The 27,080-nt window shown below is 34.5% G+C and overlaps 1 protein-coding gene across 4 annotated transcripts in view; it reads left to right on the top strand.

The window, feature by feature from the left end:
* Positions 1–27,080, top strand: part of LOC149801354 (leucine-rich repeat-containing protein 49-like) — a 170,828-nt gene that overhangs the window by 640 nt on the left and 143,108 nt on the right. For 3 of the 4 annotated variants that reach the window (XM_089955411.1, XM_089955409.1, XM_089955408.1), the window contains exon 2: positions 5,659–5,776. In XM_089955411.1, coding sequence (XP_089811537.1) covers positions 5,659–5,776 — 118 coding nt within the window. Of the gene's footprint in view, positions 1–5,658; positions 5,777–23,418; positions 23,595–27,080 lie in introns of those variants that run through there. The other variant, XM_089955412.1, reaches the window with a different exon arrangement.

Here is a 27,080-nt window from a genome sequence, read left to right as displayed (position 1 = left end):
TTCTCTGTGCTACGTTTCACTGTCGGACTCTAAATTTCCGCATTTCATCAGCACAGTTGATGTTTTCTCAGACAAATTATTTATTTTTGACATGCCCGATGGGACCTCATTTAGAATACAGGAGGGATCTGATCCGAAATTAGAAGGGGCCCTGTGTTATCATATTTTTTTTGCAATCCCACCAGGTACAAGCAAAAGGAGCTACCAAACAACCAGTTTGCCAAAAGCAAAAGTGAAATGAATAATGTGTAGTCAGTTATGATTTTGCTTGAAGCTCAAACACAAAACTAACATGAATTAATGATGATCTTGGTGATCTACTGGTATATTCCAAATTGTAACCTATTTTAGGGTAATTCTTTGATGAATATATGACAGTTATTTAAGTATATGCTGGTAATGTGCCTAATATATTTATACATATCAAATGTGTCTTTTCATATACTGTAGTATCATTTATTTCCATTGGGCTCAATTTTCGTGGTTTTGTAAAAACAAAAGGCATTTTCGTGGGTACTTAAATTCGTGGTTTTGCCTGTCAAAGTTTGCATATTAGTAGGTATTTAATTGCATGGTTTTACCTCAACAAATAACCCAAAATAAAGAATACAAAAGAATAAAACTATGCCGAATCAAATGGCAGTCACTTTCATGTTTAAAGCAATAGTACCACCTGTATGAGCACAAAACATAGACATGGCAGGTTCAATACTTACAGTGTTTTTGACCAAGTGAATAACATGAGTTGAAGCCGACACAGCCAACAACACTTAAACAATACTTCCCTCTCTATGAGCACAAATAAAACACATGTCAAGATTAATCACATTCGCCATGTTTTTGTTTGAGTGCTCTTCATCAGAAAGAATCTAACATCAAAAGGAAGCCAACACAGCCAATTGGTTATTAAAGAAGAATTAAAGTCACACTTCCACAAGTGGTATGCTAAACAGGTCATGGACACCATTACAGAAAAAGATATTACTGGTGATGATCAGTGCACAGTATTAGTAAACATTGCAACCTCATTAATCAAGCCAATCGATGCTGAATGGATAATTGCAGCTCATACGACAATGAGTGAAAGATCAGACATAATTATCAGTAGTTTTGAGAAAGCTGGACTTGTTTAATTCAGCAATTTGGGGATTATTTACCTGAGAAGCATTTGTGAGTACCATGAGACTTGATTGACACGGTGTTAATGCAATGGCTTTTTCCAAACATTTGTGACGTGTGAGCTTTAATACTCTGCTGTAATTAGTGTATATACATAGTGTTTCATTAATAATAGTGTTTCAAGAAATAGTTAAAGTATTTTACAGGATTGTTGTTCTTTTGGATTAAAAATGCATGGATAAAATGAAATGTGCTTTCAGAAGGATTTAAATGTTTCAACAACAGTTGTACTTGAATGAGGGATCAATCTGAATAAGTATTAAATTTAATTTTCATATACTGTTATTTGTATTATTTTTTTCTTTCACTTTCAGTATTACTATTGTTTGAATACCTTATGCATTTTCTCTATTTTCTCTCTATCCTTAGTTACCTCACATAGCGATTTAAGGCAGTGAGTGTAAAATTACAGCTGTTGGAAACCTTATTGAACATGTGCATTGAAACAGTATAAAATGATTTATAATTCTTGTTTCAAAAGGTTAAAATAAAAAATAAAACAAACACATGTAAAAGCTAATATTTAATTACCAGATTACATTATTGATTTATCAAATACCAGTAGCTGTGTTAATCTCTAGGATTGAAACACTGTAAGAAAATGGGTGTGGGTGGGGTATCATCCTATGTGGCTCATTTTTCGTTGGGGATTTAAATTCATGGTTTGGGGCAACAACAAAAACCACGAAAATTGACCCCCCATGAAAATTGATGATACTACAGTAGATTACTTCACTTTGTAGGATTGCTTATAATAATAATAATGAGGACTTTGTATAGCGCCTAATCTTTAGAAGCTCTAAGCGCTTTACAACATTAGACAACAGCTATAAGTTAAAAAAAATATAATAATATTATTACAAAAACAAACACCATGAAATTGGAAAAGCATTAAAAAATAAAGAACATGCTGAATATTTCAGGTAGGAAACATTAGGTCTTTAAGTTTGTTTTTGCAGTTGAAATAAGTGAGTTTTGAGAGCCCTGTTGAATGTGATCACTGTGTCTTTGTGTCTAAGTTCAGTGGGCAATTCATTCCACGTTGCTGGGCCTTGGTATGCAAAAGAACGCTGTCCATATGACTTTGTTTTCATAGTGGGAATAATGAGTATACGATTGTCAGAAGAGGAGTGTAAGTATCTTGCTGGTTTGTACACATGAGTGAGATCGGATAGGTATGTTGGACTAGAGTCAGACAGTGAAACGTAGCACAGAGAACAAATTATTGTGTTTGATTCTGGATTGAATGGATAGCCAGTGTAGGATACAGAGCAGCGGGGAGGTGTGCTCTGATCGTGGTAGTGGTACTCTTAGTACGATCCGAGCAGCTGTGTTTTGAAGTTTCTGGAGTAGATATTGAGATGAACCAGACAGAATTGAGTTACAAATAGTCCAGTCTTGAAAGTACTAATGAACACACAAGTGTTTTAGTGGCATCAACTGAAAGATATTTGCGAATTGAGCTGATGCGTCTCAGCTCAAGATATGCAGCCTTGCATATGTTCATGACATGTTGGTGCAATGTGAGAGTACTGTCCAGAGTAACACCTAGGTTTTGTACTGATTGTGTGAATTTAATGTTGGTGTTGCTGATCTTTATTGTTTGAGGTAAAGGATGTGAATGAGAAAGCCTTTGTGTTGTGATCAGAATGGCCTCAGTTTTATCATCATTCATCTGCAGCTTGTTCCGTGTCATCCATGATTTCACATCAGAAATGCACCTCTCTACACCTTGGATGGTAGCATCAACTTCAGTTGGGTGGCTAGATTTGTATATTTGGGTGTCATCAGCGTACAATTGGTGAGACACTGGATGATGATCTATGACACTTGAGAGCGGCTGAGTGTACAGAATGAAGAAACAGGTCCAAGAACAGACCCCCTATGGAACACCACAACATAGATCAACTGGGCTGGAGTGTATTCCATTTGCAGATACAATTTGTGTCCTGTTGACCAAGTAGGACTTGAACCACAGTAAGGCTATATCATGAATGCCATATACATGCTGGAGACGCTGAAGTAATATATCATGGTCTATTGTGTCAAATGCTGCAGACAAATCAAGGAGGGTGAGGACTGTAATCTTTCTGCTATCTAATGCAGAGAGAATGTCATTAACTACTTTTAGAAGAGTAGTTTCAGTACTGTGGCAAGGGCGATATGCAGATTGTACATTGCTAAAAAGACTTTGAATTTAGATGAGATACAAGCTGGGATAGAACAACCTTTTCTAAGATTTTTGATATGAATGGGAGATTAGAAACTGGGCGGTAGTTCTTTAAATCATTATGGTCTAGTGTTGGTTTCTTCGGCAGAGGCTTTACAATGGCAGTTTTGAAAAATGATGGGAATTCCCCGGATGAGAGAGAGGTATTAATAACATCAGTTAGTGAAGGCAATACTGGATCTAAGCACTCAAGCAGCAGTGATGTTGGAATTGGATCAAGTTCACTTGACTTTGGTGTACTCTTCATCACGATTGTACGTATGAAATCCATAGAGACAGGTTCAAATGCTGCTAATGGTTGCCACACAAATTCTGTATCCCAACTGTATGGTGACGAGTCAATTGAAATTGTGGTGTCAAGCTTATCTCTGATGGTTTGTACTTTGTCACTGAAGAAATTTGCAAACATGGCCAGAAGGAAGACTGGAGAGAAGGTAGTTGGAAGTGGTGTTGATTTGTTCCTTGACATTAGCTTGTTAATAATCTTGAAGAAGAATGTGGGTATGTGAGAAAGCTTGACAGTAGCTTCTTGTGGGTTGGTGGTTCTTCCCTGGGTTTTCCCTGGTTCTTCCGCTGCCAATAATACTGGCCACCATGCATAGCCTATTGTGCGCTGAAAAATGGCGTTAAACCCCACAACAACAACAACAGCACTCTCCCATTAGGGAGGTGTCAACCTTGTTCGATGGGGCCAGGTCACTAGCTCTTCAGACCATGTCACACATCATGAACAACTGTCCACTGGCAAAGTTCCCAGGTGGACTACAGGCTCTACATCTTTCTGATGATGATAGTGTTAAATTTACTGAGCACGCATTGCCCATGATAATAATAATTAGGGAGTAGGTCATCACACACGTTATATCCACAGTAGCATGTTTATTCTTCCATTAGGGATGTGGCACACCACATATGTTATGCCCATCGCATCATGTTGATCCCTTCTATTAAGAATATGGTATACTGTACATTTGCATATTCAGGGAAGCATGTTCTTCCTTCTAGCATGGGAGGTGATGCAGCACTTCCAGTATTTTAAGGGCAGCATGTAGCATTTTATGGATCAGCACTGCACCTTTTTGAATGATGAATCAATTTAGTATTATTTACTCCCTGATTATCGCTCAATGGCATCATGCTAATGGGCTAGGGTACGGACTGAGTACCTGTCTCTACCATCCCATCCTGTGGATGATTTGGTGTCTGCCCACCAGTCTCAGACTAGGGAAGGGGATTGGATCAGTATTCCCCCTTTCCCTATTATCCCAAATAATCCTTACAGTATGTGAGGCCTTCCACCTCAGGGTCATTGGTCTTGTATATCCATGTGTGCTTGTGGACCATACCTGGCAGAGTTGACCTGATGATGCAGTTCATGCCCCACCATCACTCCCTCACCAGGTCATATCAGCTATGAAGGCTGGAGGTTTTACATCACCAGGGCTGACTGGTGATCTTGTCTCCCATCTACAATTAATAGCACTTAGTACACAGGATGCTTCTATGCCCTCTTCACAACTAAGGGACATAATGATGTCTAGCCACTCCCCTGGAGTTGAGTGTATGCTAGATGATAAATCATAATGCCCTCTTCATCCATGCGGACTCCAGTTTCAATTAAAGATGTCAGATGAGTTTAATGATGAACCAGATACATGCATATTAATGAGGAGATTTTGTATCTGATTGGCAAAGCTTGCTTCTGGAAGCCATATTTCTGATTTGATTTGGATGACAATTGCAATACGGGTTTTATAGATCTTGTATGGGTTCAATAATGGGTGATGCATATTAGTGAGATAATCCTGAATCCAATTGTCTGAGCTTGTTACCACTCTGGAGACCGTAATTCATTGATACTGTTCAGAAGACTTAATCTTACCCAAGTTGCTTTTGGAAGATTGGTCAGTTTTACTTTGTTGGTTTTGAATGCTTTTGGAAGATTGGTCAGTTTTACTTTGTTGGTTTTGAATGTTTCAATAACAATTTCCATGATGATATTGTTAATGAAGGTTATCTTCATTGAAGTTATTCAGATTACAGCATTGAATAACATATCATGCCTAAGATCATTAGATTTCAATAACATTGACTAAGGAAATTTTAAAACGTGGTAGCAATAAAGCATTAAGTTGCCTGTGGTCATAATATATAACTTCGTACCATATTCTCGGATCTGAGCCATATAAATAAAAAATAAAAAATATTGATGCACAGACCTCAACCTTGCTTATGTATTTCTTTTTCAGCCTACAACTGAAGGAGGTGGAGAACACATTGTTTTTCGACCTACACAGATAAGTGGAGAGTTTCCTATGAAGCGTTATACTCAACCACAGCCTGACTTTCCTGTTGGCCACCTGGCTGGTAAGTTAAAAATACGCACTGAACACAGATATAGAAATTACACAGATGTTTTCTTTTGTTTTAAATATCTCAGATTAGAAGTGTTGAAGTGTACTTTTATAAATTAAATTAAAATTTCATTGTTACTTTGATATTGCAATGTTGATTATATGTTATGTCTAGATTATCACATGCAATTTTAAGGTATGGATAGCAGGGTAATATTTTGCATTATTGTACGTGTTGTATAGTTTCAAGGTTTTTAGCAGAGAAACAAACATGGTAGCTTGAACACATATCACAATGCTATTTGTGTGAATCAGCTGTTACTGCATGCTGTTGTGGTCTCTCTGTCATTTATGTTTTTCTCAGATCTCAGAGATTTTTCCTGGAGATTTTGGTAATCAGTGAAGAATGTTACTTGCATTCAAGAGAAAGCAGGATTAAAATCTGAACACAGAATAAAGTGTTTATGTTCCAGGCTTGATACTTTAATTTTTAAAATCACTTAATTATCTAGTGTCAAGCCAGATTCTTCACATCTTGTATATATTGTACATAACAGATAGAAGGCCTCAAGGTAGATTAGTTCTGTAACTAATTGAGTCAGCCTTGTTGCTTTTCAGTAGGATGACCAATCAACAGGTGTGATTAACTCAGTTCCAGAAAGATCATTTTCACTAAAATTAACAGTGGTTTGATTTAAATAAAACAGTTCTATTTTTATAAAATGCAACTAATTGAGTTACCTTTTCTAAATAGTCTTTATTATTATTATTATTATTATTATTATTATTAAGTTCAGCCTTGTTGCTTTTCATTAGGATGACCAATCAACAGGTGTGATTATCTCAGTTCCAGAAAGACCATTTGCACTAAAATTAACAGTGGTTTAATTTAAATAAAACAGCTCTACTTTTATAAAATGCAACATAAAATATGCTGCTGTTTTTTTTCTTCATATTTGTTTTGTCCAGGTTAGTGCCTAACATAAGCATGATAGTTTTGGTGCATCAATATATATATATATATATATATATATATATATATATATATATATATATATATATATATATATATATATATATAAGAAGGAGGAAAAATACAAGGAATTTAATTGGTCATGTATTGTCTTAAAAGGGGTTTTCTAAACTGCCAGATGGCAGCAAAATGCCAGCCTTCTTTTTATTCTGTCAGCTGTACATTGATTTTACTATTATTTACTGTTATGGATAACATTAATGAATTTATTCAACCAGCTGTTCCCTTCTGTTTTAAGTCCTTCCAGTCAAGAGTTTGTCCAATCAGAAACTGTTTGGGGATACATTGGCCCTTTAAGACATTGTGGCATTACAAAAATGGAGAAACTTTATGAATGACTGAAGAAAGTAATGATCCCACTTGCTGTATGTACTTGATTATGAGTCCAATTGCAGATGGCAAAGACCCAGATCTGTCAGTGCATCATGTGCCTGCAGATTTGGTCTGTGCAGTTTGTTAAAAGTAATCAGTAGAACAGACAACATAGACACTGATCTCCAGGCACATTATGCTATGGCAGATCAGGATCTTTGTTTTCAGTTTGACTTGACTTATAAGTGAGTATATGTATGGTTGAAATCGGCACTAGTTTGATATTAATTGGATATGTTTGAAATCGGCACTAGTTTGATATTAATTGGATATGTTTGAAATCGGCACTAGTTTGATATTAATTGGATATGTTTGAAATCGGCACTAGTTTGATATTAATTGGATATGTTTGAAATCGGCACTAGTTTGATATTAATTGGATATGTTTTTGACATGTTGACAAAAGACTGTAATATCAATACATGTATGCCCATACATGTCCACAATGGAAGGCAGAATGACGGAAGAAAGCTTGGTCTCTGATCCCATACAGTTATAGTGTTAATGCGTCAGTGAGTTTAATTTTAACAGTTAACCATTTACTGGATCAGTGCAGATCATTGTTGTAATGTAATTATGTAATAATGAATATAACTTCAATTGTTGAACAACATAGGTAGCAAGAATAAAGGTACAGATTGTGGTTATTACCGTCATCATCTCATATAAAGTCATTAATTTGAAGGCAAGTCATAAATAATCACTATCATACTTTTTACTAATTAAAATAATCGTGTGAGTAACATGTCTAAATTGCATGATTATCAATATTTTGTATTGGTCTATTGAGGTCATTAAGGACTTCAATTCTGTAAAATAATTTTTAATTACTTGAATCCTAGGAGTGAAGAATCTCAACTTCCTTATTTAGGATTGTTGTAAGTGGCAAGGGATGATTCTTTGCTCATTTGAATCAAATATTGAGGCACCCAGATTTTTTCTGTGCTCATGAAGTTGTTTTGTCCATAAACAAGACATGTATAATATAGTGCTATTTAGCACACAATGATTCTGTAGGAGACTTTTGGAAGTTATTAATGTGGTGGGCTATTGCCTAGATATTAGATGCTAGATCCATTATTACTGTTGCATGCTGGTCATACTTGTTCCTAATAATGGAGCAAAATGATCGCTTGGTTTGGATAATCACTCTAAGTACAGTTATCCATCAGAAATCTGATAACTTAAACTACATACCGTATATACTCGCTTGTAAGTCTTGTCAACTTGCTAACAACAAAGATCATGATCTACCTTGGCATAATGCGTCTGAAGACCAGGGTACATATTGTTTGTTTTACTGTTTACTCCTAACAAACTGTACAGACTCAGATCTGCCAGCGCATTATATGATGCAAGATCTGGGTCTGTGCAGTTTGCATTTTGACTTGACTTATTAGCAAGTATATATTGTAAATCAATTTCTACACCCTTCGATTATCACTCACATGCTATTTTCCATCTGTGCTGTTTGTTATCACTGTGACCAGTATGCTGTAGGTACAGTCACATGTACTACACTATTCAGAATTAAATGGTCCATAAACACAGGTTATTTCACTTATTAATTCTCATGATTCTCATAATTTATGATGAACTCTGTTAATTAGTAGAGTTAGAGAATTTGTTTTTATTTTGATATAATAGTTTATTCTTAACATTAATCTTTCATTAACAATTTTAATGAAAAAAATCATTCCTGTCAAATGAGTGGTTGATTTCCAGCTTTGCTGGCAAGAGCTGATGGTGAGTTAATTTAATAAACAATTTAGAAAAATAGAGTTCCCTCCCATAACAACTTTTCATGCAATAATTGCACACATTATACAGCATGTAGCTAATGTATATCCTATTAGGGTAGAGAAGCAATATTTATATTTATTTATAATATAACTTGTAGTCTTTTTTGTTGATGAGCTGTTGTATATAAAGATAATGTTGATTAGGCCTTATTATAATACTCTTCAAGTTTATGAAGATATGATGTCAAGCTCCAACTATTCCTGGTCTGTGACAAGGGGGAGAAATCTAACAAAGTATGAGAGAATTTATGTTCAGTTCTTTCCCTTATTACCTAAGTGAATGTATGCATGAACAGAATGTATAAGCTATTGAAGCTGCTGCTATGTCTATAAAATTGTGTCCATCAAGTCACATAATGTCATGCTGCTTCACATATCTCAGAAACTTTTGAATGACTTGATTCAATCCAGAAATAATATGTGGCTTAAAACTAAGGAAATCTCAATGAAGTTCAGTTTTCAGCATTTTCAAAGAACATTTAATGGAGTTGTAGCCAAAGTTTTGTTTTCGTTTACATAAAATTTCCTCTTGAAGGGCTTCGTGATTTCAAATTAATTGCAGTATAAGGCTTCACGTTTTAAATATCTAGGTCAAGTTATCTTTTCCTTATTTCAGCAAATTCTGACAGAATTATTGCCCTTAATTTTTTACTTAAAACTGCACCCATCAATTGCTTCTTATTGGCAAGGGCATCTGCATGATATGACACATTTCTGGTCTTGTTTTGGTTTTCTTTAAAACTGATTTTAGAAGTTTTGCTGTACTGAAAGGAACTTGCAGTTCGACAAACCCTGTGGTAAGGTTGTCAAACAGTCATTAATGTGCCTTCTGGATAAGGGAGAAAGTCAAGACACACTGGATAAAACAGAGTAGCTAAATTGGGAGAAGTTTCTAAGGTGAAGCCTAACAAGCCAATGTAAATTTGTTGTAATACTGTATGGGACTTAGAGTGACACTGGTTGGTGATGACAGGGATATCATATATTTATGCCTAATGGCAAAATAGGTTCTTTCTGGGAGCCCCACCAGACACCTGCTCTTAGAGTTTGTTTTTTAAATCACCTATGACTTACCAGAAAGCTTTTGGTATAGATGGCGGTGTTAATGCGGGTTTACAGTGGGGTAGTTTGAACAATGTTTACATTTTTTGTTTAGATACATTAAAATAATGTGGACCAAATTGCTTTGAATTGCTTAAGTTACTTACATATAAATTGTATACAGTAATCATCAAGTTCTGTCAGTGCTCTGACCAATATTATTGGGTTATATTGGAAGGCTTTTAAAGGTTATGTGGCTCAAAGTAAGGTATACCTAATAACATCAGTAAAGGAAAAAATACCTAATCACCATTAGTAAAGGAAAATGAGGAAAAATGTACAAAATTAACAAGAAATGAATTTAATAGAGCCAAAAATTGAATGAATTGCATTAACACAATAACATAAAAGGAACTTAAAATGGACTGAAAGGGGACACAATGAATTATTATTACTGCTGAAAATATTTTTTTTGTAATTGAAAAGTACTGTATTTCATAAATACTTTTTATGAGTTTTATTATGAGGTATTGCCAAATCAAAATTTGGTAACTATATAGGTAATTTAGTTGACTGTGAGATAATATCTTAGATAATGTAGTAGCTGTTTTTTAAGGCAGTGGTAGCAAAGTGCATAATAATTTTGCATATAAAACTGATTTCCCCCTGACTGCTTATAGTTGATTTGGTTGCATGCTCTTGGGTATGTAGCAGTGGTCAAATTTACAAAATCCATTACCTAAATGCTTAAAGTTGAAGCATAATTTCATATTTATAAATATAATTGATGCTATCAAAGGTAGTAAGAAAAAGAAAATTATTTGAGTATGTTTAGTAAGTTTTCCATTCTCATGTTTAAATTACATTTGGCAATTACCATTTAGTAATTTTCAGTTACTAATCATATCAGTGTTTATCACTGCTAAACATTATTGTCCATGTTCTTTTTCATTCTTTTCATGCATTTTGTTCATTAGTTTGGTTAATTATTTTTATATTATTTGCTCATTTTTCTTCACTTGTTAAGTTTTAGCATTTAAAGTATGACATTGTTGTTACTAGTTATTATTATGTAAAACCAGATGTTTAATAATGATAATTACAGCCAATGTATAGAACATAAACAGGTTGTTTTATTAACAGTAAAATAGTTGTACTTTTTATGTTGTTTATTGAAACACAGCGGAAAAACTGACTGGAAATCATACAAATTATGAATTAAACACAACATTGGTGCCTCCATCAACATATTCAATTTGCAGCTGCATTTAGATTTTCGAAAAGTACATTGATACTGTACCAGCATTATTTGGTTTCTTGTCCTGTATTCTGTTAAAGTTACAGTGCTCAAGTTGTGCACTTCATTCATTATTGTATCTCCAAGTTACTAACTTTGTGTGAAATAGGATCGCAAACAAGATGAATATCAGTAATGTTGGCACATAATAATAAACCATCACTGCAGGTCTTATTTTGTGCACACTTTGCCTATTGATCTGTGCAAGGGAGAAAACTTATTACAGATGATTGCAGTAAATGCAAAGAAACTTATAGTCTTGTCTGTTTTAGCAATCAGTGGCTCATGTGTGCACACAAAGTGTATTGACCATATTTCACTCATGCTGGTGGAGAGTGCTGTTGTATGTAGTTTGGTGAACTTGGCATTTGAAATCTCCAGTCTTGCTGTACTTTTTTCAATAAACCTAATTTGCATGCAACTGCACTTCACTAGTAGCTTTTATGTGGCTAGTTTGTGAATTACCTATAGATCTCTAGAGTACTTAATGCAGGTGGTTACATCAATGGTCATAGATCAAGTCTTTTACTTGACAGCATGGTGTACCTTATTCTTGTCTCCACCTGTAAATCGTTGAGATTTCACTGTATACTGAAGTAAATACCATACGGACATTAGTGGACAGTACACTTTATGTGTACTGTAGGTACGTGCACATGTATCACTTCTCCAGCAGCAAAATCAAATTGTTTATTTTCCTGTATTTTAATTTTTTGTTTTCGAAAGTCATCTTCAAAATATCATGGCATGCAACTTAAGGTAAGCAGTGTTTGCATGTTACACACTAATCTGAGGTGATAGTACTTGATCAGAGAGAATGAGAGAAGAGTCACTTAAAAGGAGCCATATAATTGATTTTCCTCTAAATTAGTCTTGGTCAATAAGCTATTAGAAGCATTGGTCACTATGCTGTTAAAAGCATTGATCACTATGCTGTTAGAAGCATTGATCACTATTCTATTAGAAACATTGGTCACTAAGCTGTTAGAAGCATTGGTCACCAAACTGTTAGAAGCATTGATCACTGAGCTGTTAGAAGCATTAGTCACAAAGCTGTTAGAAGCATTGGTCACTAAGCTGTTAGAAGCATTGGTCAGAGAATCCTTGATAAGCTTTGCAGACTTTTGGTCCTATACCCTTGCTGTGTGTAACAACATAGGCAATAAGATTGTTGAAATGAAAGAAATGTACATTAAGCTCTTGCAAAATTGGGTTCCTTATGAAAATAGTCTGAGGTAGAAGAAATGTGTTTTAAAGATTACCAGAAACTTATATTTAAGGCCACATGTGGTCTTACTGGTGTGTAGGGCTCTTTAGCTGAATAAAATCTCTTTCAGACCTTAGTGTTGGATATTATCTTCAAAGCTTACTATTTATATATGCAGCTGTGATTTGTCACTCAAATAAATCCCTGTCATTTATCAGATAAGTGTTTCTGATTTGTATTATAATAAAGTGTGCAGTGTATTCAATATACATACAAGAGTAAAAGCCTGACTGAGATTATCATTTCAGTCTCTTTGTTACCATATAATAATACTGCTAAAGTTGAATGATTGAATTTATGCTGGGTTGATTTATCATTGATCCTAATAGCACAAGACTATTCAAAATGTTTTCACTTAGTAGCGGTGCTTTAAATATATTTTGCAGCCAAGGAAATTACATTTGAGTAGTGTGTCATAATAGTAAAATAATGCATTTTGGTTGACTGTAATGATTATGTTGCACTGCATGTGATAAAATTGGGATCAGTGATATTAAAATTGAAACTTGTGTACTCCGTTGAAATGGAAATTCTGTTTGAATTGATGGGGCTTTCTTGTCATGATCTGACAAATGGTGTGCTTGGAGCCCAGAATCTATCATAATTGTTTAGTTTTAACAAGGCTTTGCAATGCTGTTTTCAGGTACCCCAAGGGGCTTGGCTAGGCTGCTGCATTATATACATGTACCACAAGTTGGTCTTTGTTTTTAAAAATATAAATTTTTTACCTTTACTGGTCAGTCTCACAAAAATATGTATTTCCATTGGCTGACTATCCCTGTTTCTCAATGCTGACCCTATCACTTTTTTCTATAGGCTAAAAAAAAAGTCACATTAAATATATATAATGTTTACCTGCCTAGCCTAATTTTAAAACCAGTACAATAGGAAACAACATGGCCAACATGGTACACATGTTTGAGAACAGTATCACTACTTTCAAAGGTAACTTGTAGGGACATGGATTTTTCACTAAAAGACTAATTCATCCTGAATAAAATATATGGTGATACATCCGGTATAGTTGCTATGGTGGCCATCATGAAAGTTTTGTTATAGCTATTTTTCCTGAATGGGTAGTCGTAGTGACATGGGGTTTTCACTAAAAGACATTGTATATAGTTACACATAAATAAAAATGGCACTGATCAGGACTCTGACAACAGCAGTAGTGGCCATCTTGAAAATCATTACCACTAGTCATCATGATGCTCATGCAACTTCCAAAATGGCTGCCTTGATGGCCATCCTGAAAATCTTTATATGCTACTTCTTCTGAATGGATGAATTTACATGTATCAACATTTGAAGCAACATAGTTTTAATGACAGTGGTCCTTATGTGACCTCTAATATAGCACCATGGCCAACTCGCATATCTTTTTATCACCACTCCTTTTGTATGTATGGTCCAAAATGACACCATAACCATCATAAAAATCTTATCACAACTATTGCATGAATGGTGATATTGATGTAAGGTTTTCATTAAAACACTTCTTGTAATATTTAAATGGTTTTACATTAAAATGTTACAGTTTGGATCAACATATATGTACTGTTGTGAAGGAATTTTGGAAACCAGACCTAATTAACCCTGGAGTCAAAAGTTATTTCTTTAACTCATTCGGCCCCAGAGGTTTTTGTCATTTTTGTCTGAAATGTGCGTAGGAACAAGATTTGGGGTGCTATTTCTGAACACATCGTAATACAGCGGTTTTCAACAGATTATCCATGAGAATAATGCCTAGTTGTATTAGAAACATCAATTTCCATTGGTTATTTTGCTTGCGCATGAGCAGAAGGGTAAAAGTTGGAGTTCTTTTTTTTTTTTTTTTTTTTTTTTTTTTGCTTAATAGACCCATCATTTTCGTATGGAGACCGCAATTTATTCCAAATGCCCACCTTATCCTAGTTTTTGCAAAGGTTCACCTGTCTGTGTTCAGTTAAGACCGGTATGCCTTAGATCTGAGGCCAAAAGGTCTAAAATCCGGACACAAAATCGCATTCCGATCTCGAGCGAATTTTGGGTGAAAAAAAACCAGGTCCAAAAAATGAGCTTTTTCTCTCTGTATTTTGTAGTGCAACTAGAACTTCCAGATTATTTGATACCATTTTAGAGCTATATCTGTCTGCTTTTTTTTAATACCACCCACGTTGGTCTATCTTAAATGGCCTCGATGCTGCAGGGCTTTGAAGTAGGGTACAGCCTCATCACGCCTACAGACGGGATCGGGGCTGAATCGGTTAAATGTGGTAATTCACTAAGTTTATGAATACAGTGATTTATACATACAAGTGAATTTTCATCAGGTTTTGTATTTAGTTGCATTCTGATGAACAGGTGGATAGTCCCCACTCTGACATGGATTTTAATGGCAGTATCCGAATTCAGCAGTTTAGTGTTGTGACTTGTGAGCATGTTAACACAAACAAGTATGACTGATTTATATCATTCAACCCAGTGTGTAAATATATCTGGAAAATACCTTGAATGATACCACTTCTGTAACTTCTTTTTCCTCCTGCAAAATATTACTTATAGATTTAACCAAACTTAGCATATGGGTATGTTGTGACATTGTCTGAGGCAAGTTCATTGAACTTTTGTCCATGATTGAATGATATCAGGTTCAAGGGCAAAGGCCGCGATAAAGAATTTTGTACTGTATTTAAAGTATATTGTATCTAGGACAAGAAAATAATTTTCTTACCATATATTTTCACTTATAAGTTGAGGTAAATAGCAAACAACCAAGATGCTGATGTACCATCGCATAATGAGCCTGCAGATCAGATCTATGTTGTTTGCTCTACTGATTACTCCAAGCAAGCTGTAGAGATCCAGATGTTCTGGCACATGTACCAGCTTCATTTTTAAAGTGCCTGCTCTAGGGTACTGAGTTAAGCACTGCTACAGTTTTTAAAGATCTTTTTTCCTTGTTGTTACTTTTTGTGAATTCGTTAAATCCTGTACAGATTTTGCAAAAAAAACCATTGATTACTCTGTATGCTTGAAACCTATAATTTTATAATCTGCACCAAGCGATTTCTTTTAGACTGTAATTTATTTTCTAATAATTATTGACTGTTTTAAGATGTACAGTTATGTTAAGACTACATTCTGTTTATCTGATTTATGTTTATAATCAAACTTGGTTCTAACAGTCACCTCTGTACACAGCCAGCTTTATGAGATGGCCACATTCCTCAAGACCCAGCATGCCACAGTAAAACATTGATTATCCTGATCCAGTGGGAAATGGAGTTTGATCATCCAGATCATTTTGATAAGTTGGGGATTCAAATTTTTGTAGGAAATTTGTGATCCAGAGAGATGTCTATTTTTATCAGCATCAGAATAATCAGTGATCTACTATATATTCCTTAGAGACCAACTTCCATATAACAACCACCTCCATATACATGTAACCCAGTCTATAAAGTTCTTGAGATGACAGAAGACCCTTTGCAATAGCCCAGAAGTCACCAGGGTAAAATCCATCTATATTTAGAAGTCATTTCTCTAATACATGTAGTGGTAAGCAGACAATTAAATGCTGTGTGAAAATCTGTTTATTGTGAAATTAAACCAAATTATATTTTGTAAAATTTGTAATTTTTTGACACATTTGAATGAACACTACAATTAGAGTAATGCATTGTTTCCGAGTGACTTAAGATTTATTGCACAGCGATGTAATAGCATTTGTCAGTTATTTTTTTTTTTTTAGAATGTATTGACGGGGGTATTGCAGCCAGTTTTTGTCCATAATAAGAGGTAGCTTTCTTATACAGGTTTTATTGTATTTATGCCTCATGATGTCTTAGGATAATTTGTGCACTTATGCTTATAAAACATACTCCTGTTCAAAATAAGTCTTAAGTAATGCAAAAGTTAGTTGTGTTTCTCTAATGCCAAATACACTGAGCAATCAAGTCAGAATTCTGACTCTAGCCCATCATCACTATCCAAGGTTCCGATATTCCTATCTACACCTTGTTGGATCAAACTGCTATAGTGGTGCTTTGTCAAAGCGACATCTATTGGATTTCATGTGTTGCCTCCCATAGTATATAATTCCAACTAACCATTTGCATGGTGCATTGTACATCGGCTGAAAACAGTGGTGGCATTTGACCTAAAAAGGATACATTGTAAGTTTAACATCAAAAGTATGACCATGTACCAGAGGGAAGCCATTACAGGTCTATTTGGGTGAAAGGTATTTGTGCAAACACGGACCGGGCACTGGAAAAGTGCTTATTTATCAGTCAATTAAAGTTGTGTGCTCCCCTTGTCTTGATCACATAGGAGCAGTATTAAAATTTGAACTTAATTTTGATTGGATGTGGTGGCTTGAAATTCACAGAGCTGAAGCACAGAAATACCTGCTCGATATGCCAAGGTGTAGATAGGGTTATCAGAACCATAGCTAGCAAAGATGACTTTATCCTCACTTACAATTTGTAATCTTCTTTCTGTTAGCCATCATTTTGCTATTATTAATAAAATTGTTTAACCTTAAAACATAAAAAATGAGTAAAATAAGTAACTTGATCTGTCAGTGTACTGTCATATCAAGATCAAAGAAAGTTACATGTATAAATTAGAATGAATGATTGAGTTGTTCACTTAACACATTAACCCCTAGAGGTTTTTGTTGTTTTCACCTGAAATTTGAAAGCTATTTCTGAATACATCCAAAAACACCAAATCCCAGATGATCTTTCAATAACATACTGCCTAGTTGTGTTATAAACATCGTTTTTTATTGGCTATTTGGCTCGCGCATGAGCAGAAGGGTAAAAGTTGGAATTTTTTTGGTGCTAAACAGATCCATTATTTTTGTATTAAGACCACTCTTTATTCCAAATGCCCATCGTATTCTACTTTTTGCAAAGGTTCATCTGTCTGTTTGCAGTTCATATTGGTTTGCCTTAGATCTAAGACCAAAAAGTATAAAATCCGGACATAAAATCAGATTCCGATCACGGGCCAAGTTTGGGTAGAAAAAATCGGGTACAAAAAATGAGGTTTTTCACTCTGTATTTTGTAGTGCAACTTTGAAATTCCAAATTATTTGGTATCATTGTAGAGCTACATCTGTTTACCTTTCTATAATACAACCCACTTTAGTGTATCATGCATAACCATGAACTCAGCAGTATGCTACTACCTCCTGCCACGTTAACTTGTCACCAGGGGTTAATGTGTTAACATGCAGGAAATTCTCTCCCAATAAGGTTTATATTTATAACAGCTTCCTGTTGTGAGTTGAGTGTGGTCACCAACCCCATCTCATTAAGGTTTTAGTAAAATTACATCCATCAGTTTCTTCATTATAAGGTAGTCTCACTATAAAGTGCTCTGCTGTATGGCTGCCATTGTCAGCATTATAATGAGGGAATATTGTATCATGTATATCAGTATAAAGCAGTCTTACCATAAGGCATTATCTTTTGTTGCTTGCATAGCATTATAACAGAGTACTGTACATGTACTTCATTATAAGCAGTCTCACTATAAGGTGGTATATTCTATGACTCCCACGGACAGTGTTATAATGAAGGAGTGTTTTACATTTCAGAGGTTTTTAATGCTCTGAACATTTTTGTTAAATGACAAGTACAAAAATTATGGCCTGTAGAATACTTTGGACAACTTTGTAGTCTATGCATTTATTAATGATGGTAACCGGTCAGCAATTATGTTTTATTGTAGCTTGGTGCCTGTCAAGTGAAATCAGCGACCTATAAACTTTGAAAGAAGGCAGTTTTCATAGCAATTATTAGTTTTATTGCATGATTAAGGCTTGCTGACTGAATGTGGCCAAACAAAATAATATGTGTTTCTGGTTACACTGGTTTTAAAATTATGGTAGGCAGCTTGTTTTTTTCTTCTTTTTTTAAGTTAGATTTATAATTAATATGATTTTAAAAAAAAATCATTGGATAATAAGGTGCTAGGGTCGGCATTAAGAAACATGCTGGTCAGAACATATTTTTTTTGTATGGCCTGATAGGTAATTGTTATAACACTACACATAGGTATACTGTATTCAACATAGACTCCCAAAGACTTCTTTTCAGAGAGGCGTTTTGTTGCTTGATAATGCATCTTATTTTTTTGGTATAATACAGTTTTGTTCAGTTTGCTTGCAAATTGTGTTTAACTATTAAATCAAATTTAATCCATGGTACACATGAACAGCAGACTTTAGTAAGCATTCATGAGAATATTGAAAAAAAACCCATTAATTTGCTTAGAGCTACCTATACCTTTTTTAATATGAAATTTGCATACACTGAATACTATTTAATTTATTTACCTAAATTAAATATACTGCCAGTCTGTTTAAAGACCAAATGCACACAATCTCACTAAGAAAAAAATTACTTACCTGTAAATTGTTTCTTCCATGATAAGAAGATACAGTAAACTCAAAATACATTTTAGATGTGTTACAGTTTGATTTCTTATGAAAGATGAAGAAAAAAAATCTCTTTAAAAAAGATATTGATATTACACATTCTCAGATAAAACTGGGTTGTATTATTTATTGACTGTACCCAGTCCATATTGGATTTTTTTTGTTCTGTATGTGTTACAAAAATATTTCATGTAGTTTGTGTATACAGCTAGAACACTGTTGTTTACTATATATACTCACATACAAGCCAAGTCCAACTGCAAAAAACATAGACTCTAATTTGCATCATATAGTACATGGGCAGATCAGGGTCAGTTTGTTTTGTCAGCTACAAGTATTTATGACATCGAAATGTAATGGTCACATCATTTTGAACTGCACAGTAGGGTCTGATTTTTAAAAAAATGAATATTTTTATTCACATATGCAGCTGAAATCTAAAATAAATTTTAATTACCAAAACTTCTACCACTTGCTCCTAGAAAACTTTGAGCTCCCTGATTTGCAGTTAAACTGCAGTTCATACATGCAGTTGTTATCACATTAATTTGTTAAGATTGAATCTTAAATGTAAAGATTTAGTTGTATACTAAAAAAAAGCCTTTCCAGCATTCGTACCATTACACAAGTAATTATTCTTAGGCAAATTCACAACATACAAATTTTGGAAATTGCAGGCCTGAAAACAGAACCAGGAAACCTCGTTATACCAAAACCTGTCAGGACCAAATTAAAATTTTGTTTTGTTGGGGTTTTGGTTTACTAGAATTCTTTGTTTCATCACAAGATGATTAGAGGGATTTCAGTGATCAGGCCTGAAAATAATAAAACTCTAGACTTTGGGCTTAAGATTTTGTTTCAACCAATCATAAATGATGTTACTTTTGAAAGGCTTGTTTCTGATTGGTTGATAGTGGAAACACATTGTTAAATGTCCGAGTAGTATGATATCCATGCTATGTGTTTTTTTAATTTCAAGTACAAATTCATTATTGTATTTTTGGGGTGAGGGTGGAGGGAAAGAGGGGTAATTTTAGCAGATGGGACACTAAAAGGCACTTCTAGATACAGAAGGCATTTGTTTGATAAAAAGATGTGATGTGAGTAATGAAATTGGAAGTATAAACAGACCAAAGCACATTTATAAGTTTAATCTGTATTAAATAAACAACAGACAAGTGGAATAAATAGAAAACAATACAGATTAATCATGTTTTAGTGAGTGTTAGAGAAGCAGAGTTGTTGGAGGTGAGGTAATGGACCAGAAGGGCAATGAAGATTGGTTGGGGGCAATTTCTCAATTTATTTCTTGTTCACTGAAATATACAGTGTAGCCATGCATTCAAAAATACAGTAATAAGTATTTCATTGCAATTTCATTTTATTTCTGTGTTGTGTTCTACTTTCCTCAATGTGACCGAAAGCTCCCCCTAAGGGCTCAGGAATGTTTTATAGTCCTGATAAGGCTTCCTGCGTGTCATAAGAATTGACTAAAGGAGGCAACCTTTTTAACCTGAGATGTGTTCTGCAGTGATGATTTTGCTGAGAAGGTCTTATAATTTTAAAAATGAATTTTTTAAAAGTAAAACTTGACGTATTTAAAAAAAAATTTAAAACACTTTTATATTCTTTATTTTAGTGGATTTTACCACCTTTATACCTTTATCTGTTTTTACCATGTATACTTCATTGTAAGTTGGCTTTATATGCAAATTGCACAGACCCAGATCTGCCATTGTTTAATACAGTACATCTGTGGATCTGGGTCCATGCAGTTTGTTAGGAGTAATTAGTGGAAGAAACAACATAGACTCTGTCCTGCCAGCTCATTATATGATGGCAGATCAGGGTCTATTTTTGCTTGCATTGGGACCAAACTTGTAATTGAGTATATGGACTTTATATTTTTGGGATGCCTCAGCTTATTCTGCACTTTATAGCCAGGATTGTGCTGATGTGTAGTTAAACCCTATAATCCTGTTTATAGGATTAATATAGTTTGTATTTTATGGGTGTAATATTTGTTTTAAATTAATAATTGGGACTGAACATTTATTTTGCCTTTCAATGTAAATGGGTTTCACCTACTGAATTCTTGTTTATTGACATTAAAAAAAGTATCAAGACCAGTAAAGTTACCTGGATATGGAGAGATTTCAGTTTACCAAGGTTTCTCTCACAATAGGTTTCATTCTTGATGTTGAATGACATCTTTTGAACATGTATATTTTCATAAATTATTTCTAAGTTAAACAAAATACTGTAGTTTCACTATTTTGTTGTGGGTTATCAGTTTTCATGGATTTTACAATTACTACAAATCCTGAATTTAAAAACCAAATGACATTAATCAGTCTGTGGAAACTATAGGACTTCTTAATCCATGAATTCAGATCATGAATTAAAAAACCCAATGACATTTATCTGTGTATAGTAACCTTAAGGGTTCTTTCTTAATCAATGAATTAATGTATGGACAAATACTTTATCACAAAATATGAAATTGATAGCCATGAGAATAAATGATTTTAGTACAGTTTTTATCTGTTGTAAAAAAAAATCCATTGTACATGAGGCATTACTAGAATCCATTATTATTGTACACTTACAGTTTAGCTCAGCTGGAGGCAGCTGTAAATCAGCTAACAAAGTTTAAATCTATCTAATCACGATTTTGCTTGAAGAAAAAATGTATGAAGTTAAATAATCATTTCTGTCATTTTATTTGATTAGATGATATGCCATACAATTTACACCAAGCTAGGGAAGAGCAATCTATTGAGATAAGAATTAATATTCATGGAATGCTGTGGAAAAGTGATTCTTAGCACCATGTCTTTCTTTGAGTCCCAGATTAAAATATGTACTCTTGTAAATCAAGTCAAACTCAAACATCAAAGATCATCATCTGCCATTGATTAAGTGCCTGCAGACCAGGGTCTGTGTTGTTTGTTATACTAATTACCCCTAACAAACTGCACAGACCCAGATCTGCCAGTACATTCTGGGTCTGTGCACTTTGCTGTTGAACTTGACTTATAAGTGAGTATAGACAGTACCAAGTCAGCATGCACATGAATTACACAGATTTTACCAAAAAATACTTACTTTTGTCAATAGTTTGGTAAGATAAACAGCAAAGCATTTGATGCAGGAATTTGGAGAAAAGGAAATGGTAAAATTTAAAATTGTCATTTTGAAAATGAAATGAAGAAAGCTGTACTTTTGGATTGGATGCCTGTATATTCACAACTGTGATAAAAAATTTATAGTGTGGAGAAAATATCTACCTGTCATCCAAACGATGCTATATGATGTATATACTTGCTTATAAGTCAAGTCCAAATGCAGACTGTACAGACCCAGATCTGATGTGGCATAATGTGCAAGGAGATCTTGGTCTATGCAGCTTTTTTAAAAAAGAAGTAATCAGTAGAAAAAGACATAGACCCTGATCAGCTGGCTTATTATGCTATGGCAGATCAGGGTCTGTGTTATTTGCTGATGAACTCAACATTTAAATGAGTATATATGGTAATAGTTTGCTGACAGTTTAGGTTCCAAATTTTGGGTGTAGTTGTTGGGGTAAGGTCCATATTTTTGTCTGGATTTGGGTGGCATTATAAAGCTTAGATTTCTACCTTATAACTCTCTCCAGGTTGTTAAACACTTGAGTTTCATATAGATATTGTATATACACTATATCATGTTAGACATTGATTAATTTATGCTGAAACATTTAGGCAAAAGTGTTGATTGCTACTACTGAGAAAACCTTGTTCTCTCCATGTACCAAATTTTCATTTGGCTGAAGTGTTTACGTTCAATTTAACAGCTTTCTCAGATGTTTGAATTTATGTCTATGCATACACAAAATTTATATTGTTAGAGTTAGTAAGTCATACCATTATGACATTGCAATATTTAAAGTCTATTTCAGGTAGGTCAACAACCTATCTTTATTGCCCTTTCATCAGCTTCAAGAAGTTTTATTTAACACAGGTTACTAGTTATTCTGAATATTTCAAATAAAATTTTGGTTCAAGTTATCTTATCATGGTCTTTTCATAATCACAGAGTGTTGTATTGGTTATTTCTGTTTTGGTCAGTGGAAAGGCAGTATGGGAAAGTAATTTTGTTTGAGCATTTCAGGTATGGCAATTGTGAACACAGACATGATCAATAAATTATCTACTTGTATATCCTTTCATGCTCTGTGTTGCACAAATGTTTGTGATATTTAATTGATAATGCTTTATTCAAAAGGAAATCTGTCATTTCACTGTTATAACATGGAGAAGAGATGATTTAAAGAGCTGTTAATATTATCCTGCTTTTATGACGTGAAAAGTTGACTGTTTTCTGTTTTGACAAAAAGATAAGAAAGTTATATGTTCATTGGATAACATTGTGAATCAAATGAGACCTTATCAATTTTAATTGAAAATACTTTCATGATACATATGGTTTGCTTTGATATAATGGTTGAAAGAGAAAAATGTCTGGCTATCAACATCCAGCCAGGCATATTACTGCTGTGCCATTCCGTGTTGTATGGATGCGTTATCCTGCTCGTTTAACAGGAGGTAAGTCTTAATATTGAACCTAACATCACAATTATTCTTTAATCTTGTATTAAAGGTACATTATTTTAATATTTGGATTTAGTACGGAGTTGTGGCATAAATCGTAGGTGTATAATTTTCAGTAATTATGGAAGCACTTTCAGATTGATACTGATTGACACTGACATTAATTCTAGGTTCTATTCCATGGTAATATTTTCTTCATACTGGGGAACCCATTATAATCCATTATTTAACATGAATTTGGATATAACTTGGTCGTGTTATGGCTCCCTATTTTTGGTCTTGGATGTCCTTCATTCCCTGACACTTCTCAAAACATCAGCCAAGCTGGCAGACAGTGCAAGATAGTTCAGTTACATGGAGACACCTATAGCTTATAGATAATAATCTACTGTTCTTACATCGGACTGATTTATTTTTTTTATTGCGGATGGGGCTGTCTTAATCCTGTTATATAAATTGTCAGTTAGTAAAATTATTGCTGGGTTCATTCCTTTCCTTCATACACACATCCATTGCATTTTGTAACATTCTTGCTATATTACAGTTTTGTACATAATGCTCTCAGCAGTTGTTGATGGAGCCCCAGGTAGCTGAGTGGTCTAAAGTACTTGCCTTTAGCTATTACTGCCATCTCACCTCTCTCCACATGGTTTTGAGTGTCTGGCTTGGTTAATCAGGCCTGGCCCTTGGAGGTGCGGGGCCCAAGGCAGCAAGCGATGAGCATGGGGCCCCAAGCAAATAAATTGCATTGCAAGTTTAAGCTTGGGGGCCAAGGTGATTTCCTTGTTCACCTTGCCCTAGGGCCAGGCCTGTGGTCAGTGTAGGTACTGAGAAAGCTGCCAGTTGCTTCTGGTAGGTCAGTGTTTCTTACAAGGTTTTCCCAGGTTCTTCTGCCACCAGTTTTCCTGGCTGCAACATATAGGCTATCTAGCAATGAGAAATGGCGTTAAAGTCTAAACAGCAACATCAACAACAGTTTTTCAATGCCGCTACTGGATTATAGAGGGGTATGGTCTTTATATTGAACTCTGTACTTCTTTGGCTTCAAAATACACAATCATTATGCTCTAATTTGGAAATTTTAGAAACTAAATGCTCAACATGTTTTTATTAATAGAGAAGCATTAAAGCAATTTACTCCAAAAAAATTGTCAGTATATTTTTTATTAGTCTTTTGTCATTTCTTATTGTTCACTATTCCAGAGGATTGCTGTCTTCATTACATTTTGCCTTCAGCCTTCAGTAGAATTATTATTTATTATTTAAAAAATAACTTGCTTTATAGTGTATTCAATCCCTGAGGATTCTTCTTCTTTTTTGATAATATAATTGAATTTTTATTTTAGATTTTTGTGGATAATTTCCAACTTAATATTAGATTTCATGATCCTTTAGGAGTTTCAATAAAATGGCATGAATCAGAACCACTTTATCTGTGAATTACAATGTGATAAAGGTCACCTATATATTTTTATATAGAGATAATATGCATTGAGAGGGGCCCAGAGTGGCCGAGTGGTCTAAAGGGCTTACCATTACAGATCACTGCCATCTCACCTCTGTCTGCGTGGGTTCGAGTCTCGGATTCGGCCCATGTGGGTATGTGAGAAAGCTTCCAGTAGCTTCTTTTGGATTGGTGGTTCTTTCCTGGGTTTTCTGGGTTCTTCCTTCACCATTAATGCTGGCTGCCATGTATCTTGTGCTGAAAAATGGCATTAAACCCTACAACAGCAACAACAACAACAATATGCACAGAGAGCACATTGTCATACCAGCTCTATTAAAATACTTATGTCATTCAGTTTATCCCCTATCCATCCATCCATCCATCCATCCATCCATCTTCCTGTTTATTACCCTGTCTTCTCCTTGAGGGAATACGCCAGTTACTGGATGGAACCAGTTTCAGAATGATTGCTAATTAAGTTCAAATGTGTGCAGGATTTGTAAGTTTCAGATGCAAAATGTACCTTGCAGTGTGTGTTGTTTGTTGCAAGTTCAAAATATACTGCACAGTCACCAGTAAGTAATGATCATGCTGTACATGGATCCATGAGGTAACTGGTGCAGACCCTCAAAACCAATGGATGGCAGCCGACCTTTCAGATTTGACAAGAATGCTCCAGCCACTAATTAACATAGATATTTATTTAAAATAGTTATTTATCACTTTGAGAAAACATCACTGTAATTGGCAGATTGTATTTAAGTAAGTTGTGAAAATAATCATTAAAATTTTATAAAAAAATTTGGAATCAAAACAATTTTAAATTCTCCATACAGTATAACCTTAATTGTCCATGTTACCTGCCTAATTGGACAAACTTTTTTCTGTTGAGCAGTATACACTTGTCAAAATGCAATCAGGAAATGTTTACACCTGTCTGGGTGATTAGATTGATTAGGTAGCCCTCTGAAATGTTTTATTCTATGCTAGTTGATTGACATATGCCATGGCCAGCAGAAAGGTCAGTTCACCCAACATGGTCATTTTCTGGGTTATGGACATTATCATAAAGTATGGCACTGGCATCTGCTTTATATTGGGGCATCACCCACCTGTACAAGCAGATCAACACATCATTGATGGCAGTCATCGAGTATAAGTAAAATAAAGAATTGATAAATAACAGTACATCATTTTGGTTTGAAAATTAACTAAAATTTCAATTATCTGTAAATAATACTTTTCTTAACCTTGTTTGTAAACCAAACATACACAAAAAATATAGCACCTTGTTAAAATAAAGAACTAGAATTGTAACTTCTTTAGCATCTTGATGAACAATTTTGTTTGCAAAGAGCAAAAAATGCATTATGAGGACAATTTAACCAAACACATTAACATTCACATATGGAAACCTATAGGGAAGTGGTCAAGTGGTCTGAAGTGCTCACAGTTATGGATCATTGCCGTCTCACCTCTGTCTGTGTGGGTTCAAGTCTCGGGCTCAGCCAATGTGGGTACATGAGAAAGCTTGCCAGTAGCTTCTGGTGGGTCAGTGGTTCTTTCTAGGGTTCTCCCGGTTCTTCCTCTACCATTTATACTGGCTGCCATGTAAAGCCTATCGTGCTGAAAAATGGCATTATATTCTACAACAACAACAACCTATAGTGAAATATTTTGGGTATACATCAAAATGCTAGATGGATAGCATATAGTCCTAACATCATGTGAATATTATTAACATAAATTATTACTTTAAATGATTATCATAAGAATAGTTAATTTAACAATATTGTGGGCATACACAAAATACCCCATCTCTCTTGACCCTTGTCTACATGGTGCATTTAAATTTGCTGTAAGTAAATTACTGCCAAAATTACTCTGGATCAACTACTGTATATTTTTATAGTGGTTTTGTACTATTTCTTTCCACATTTTATTAACAAATTTATTTTACCAGTTTTACATATAGTAATGATGTATTGACATGCTTATTTTCCATTTGGGCTGCCATAGTTTTTGTACCCATG

This window comes from Sinohyriopsis cumingii, chromosome 4 (assembly GCF_028554795.1).
Source record: "Sinohyriopsis cumingii isolate HCF-2022 chromosome 4, ASM2855479v2, whole genome shotgun sequence".
NCBI lineage: Eukaryota > Metazoa > Mollusca > Bivalvia > Unionida > Unionidae > Sinohyriopsis > Sinohyriopsis cumingii.
Note: the sequence above shows the minus strand (reverse complement) of the source record. Positions and strands in the feature narration are given on the sequence as shown.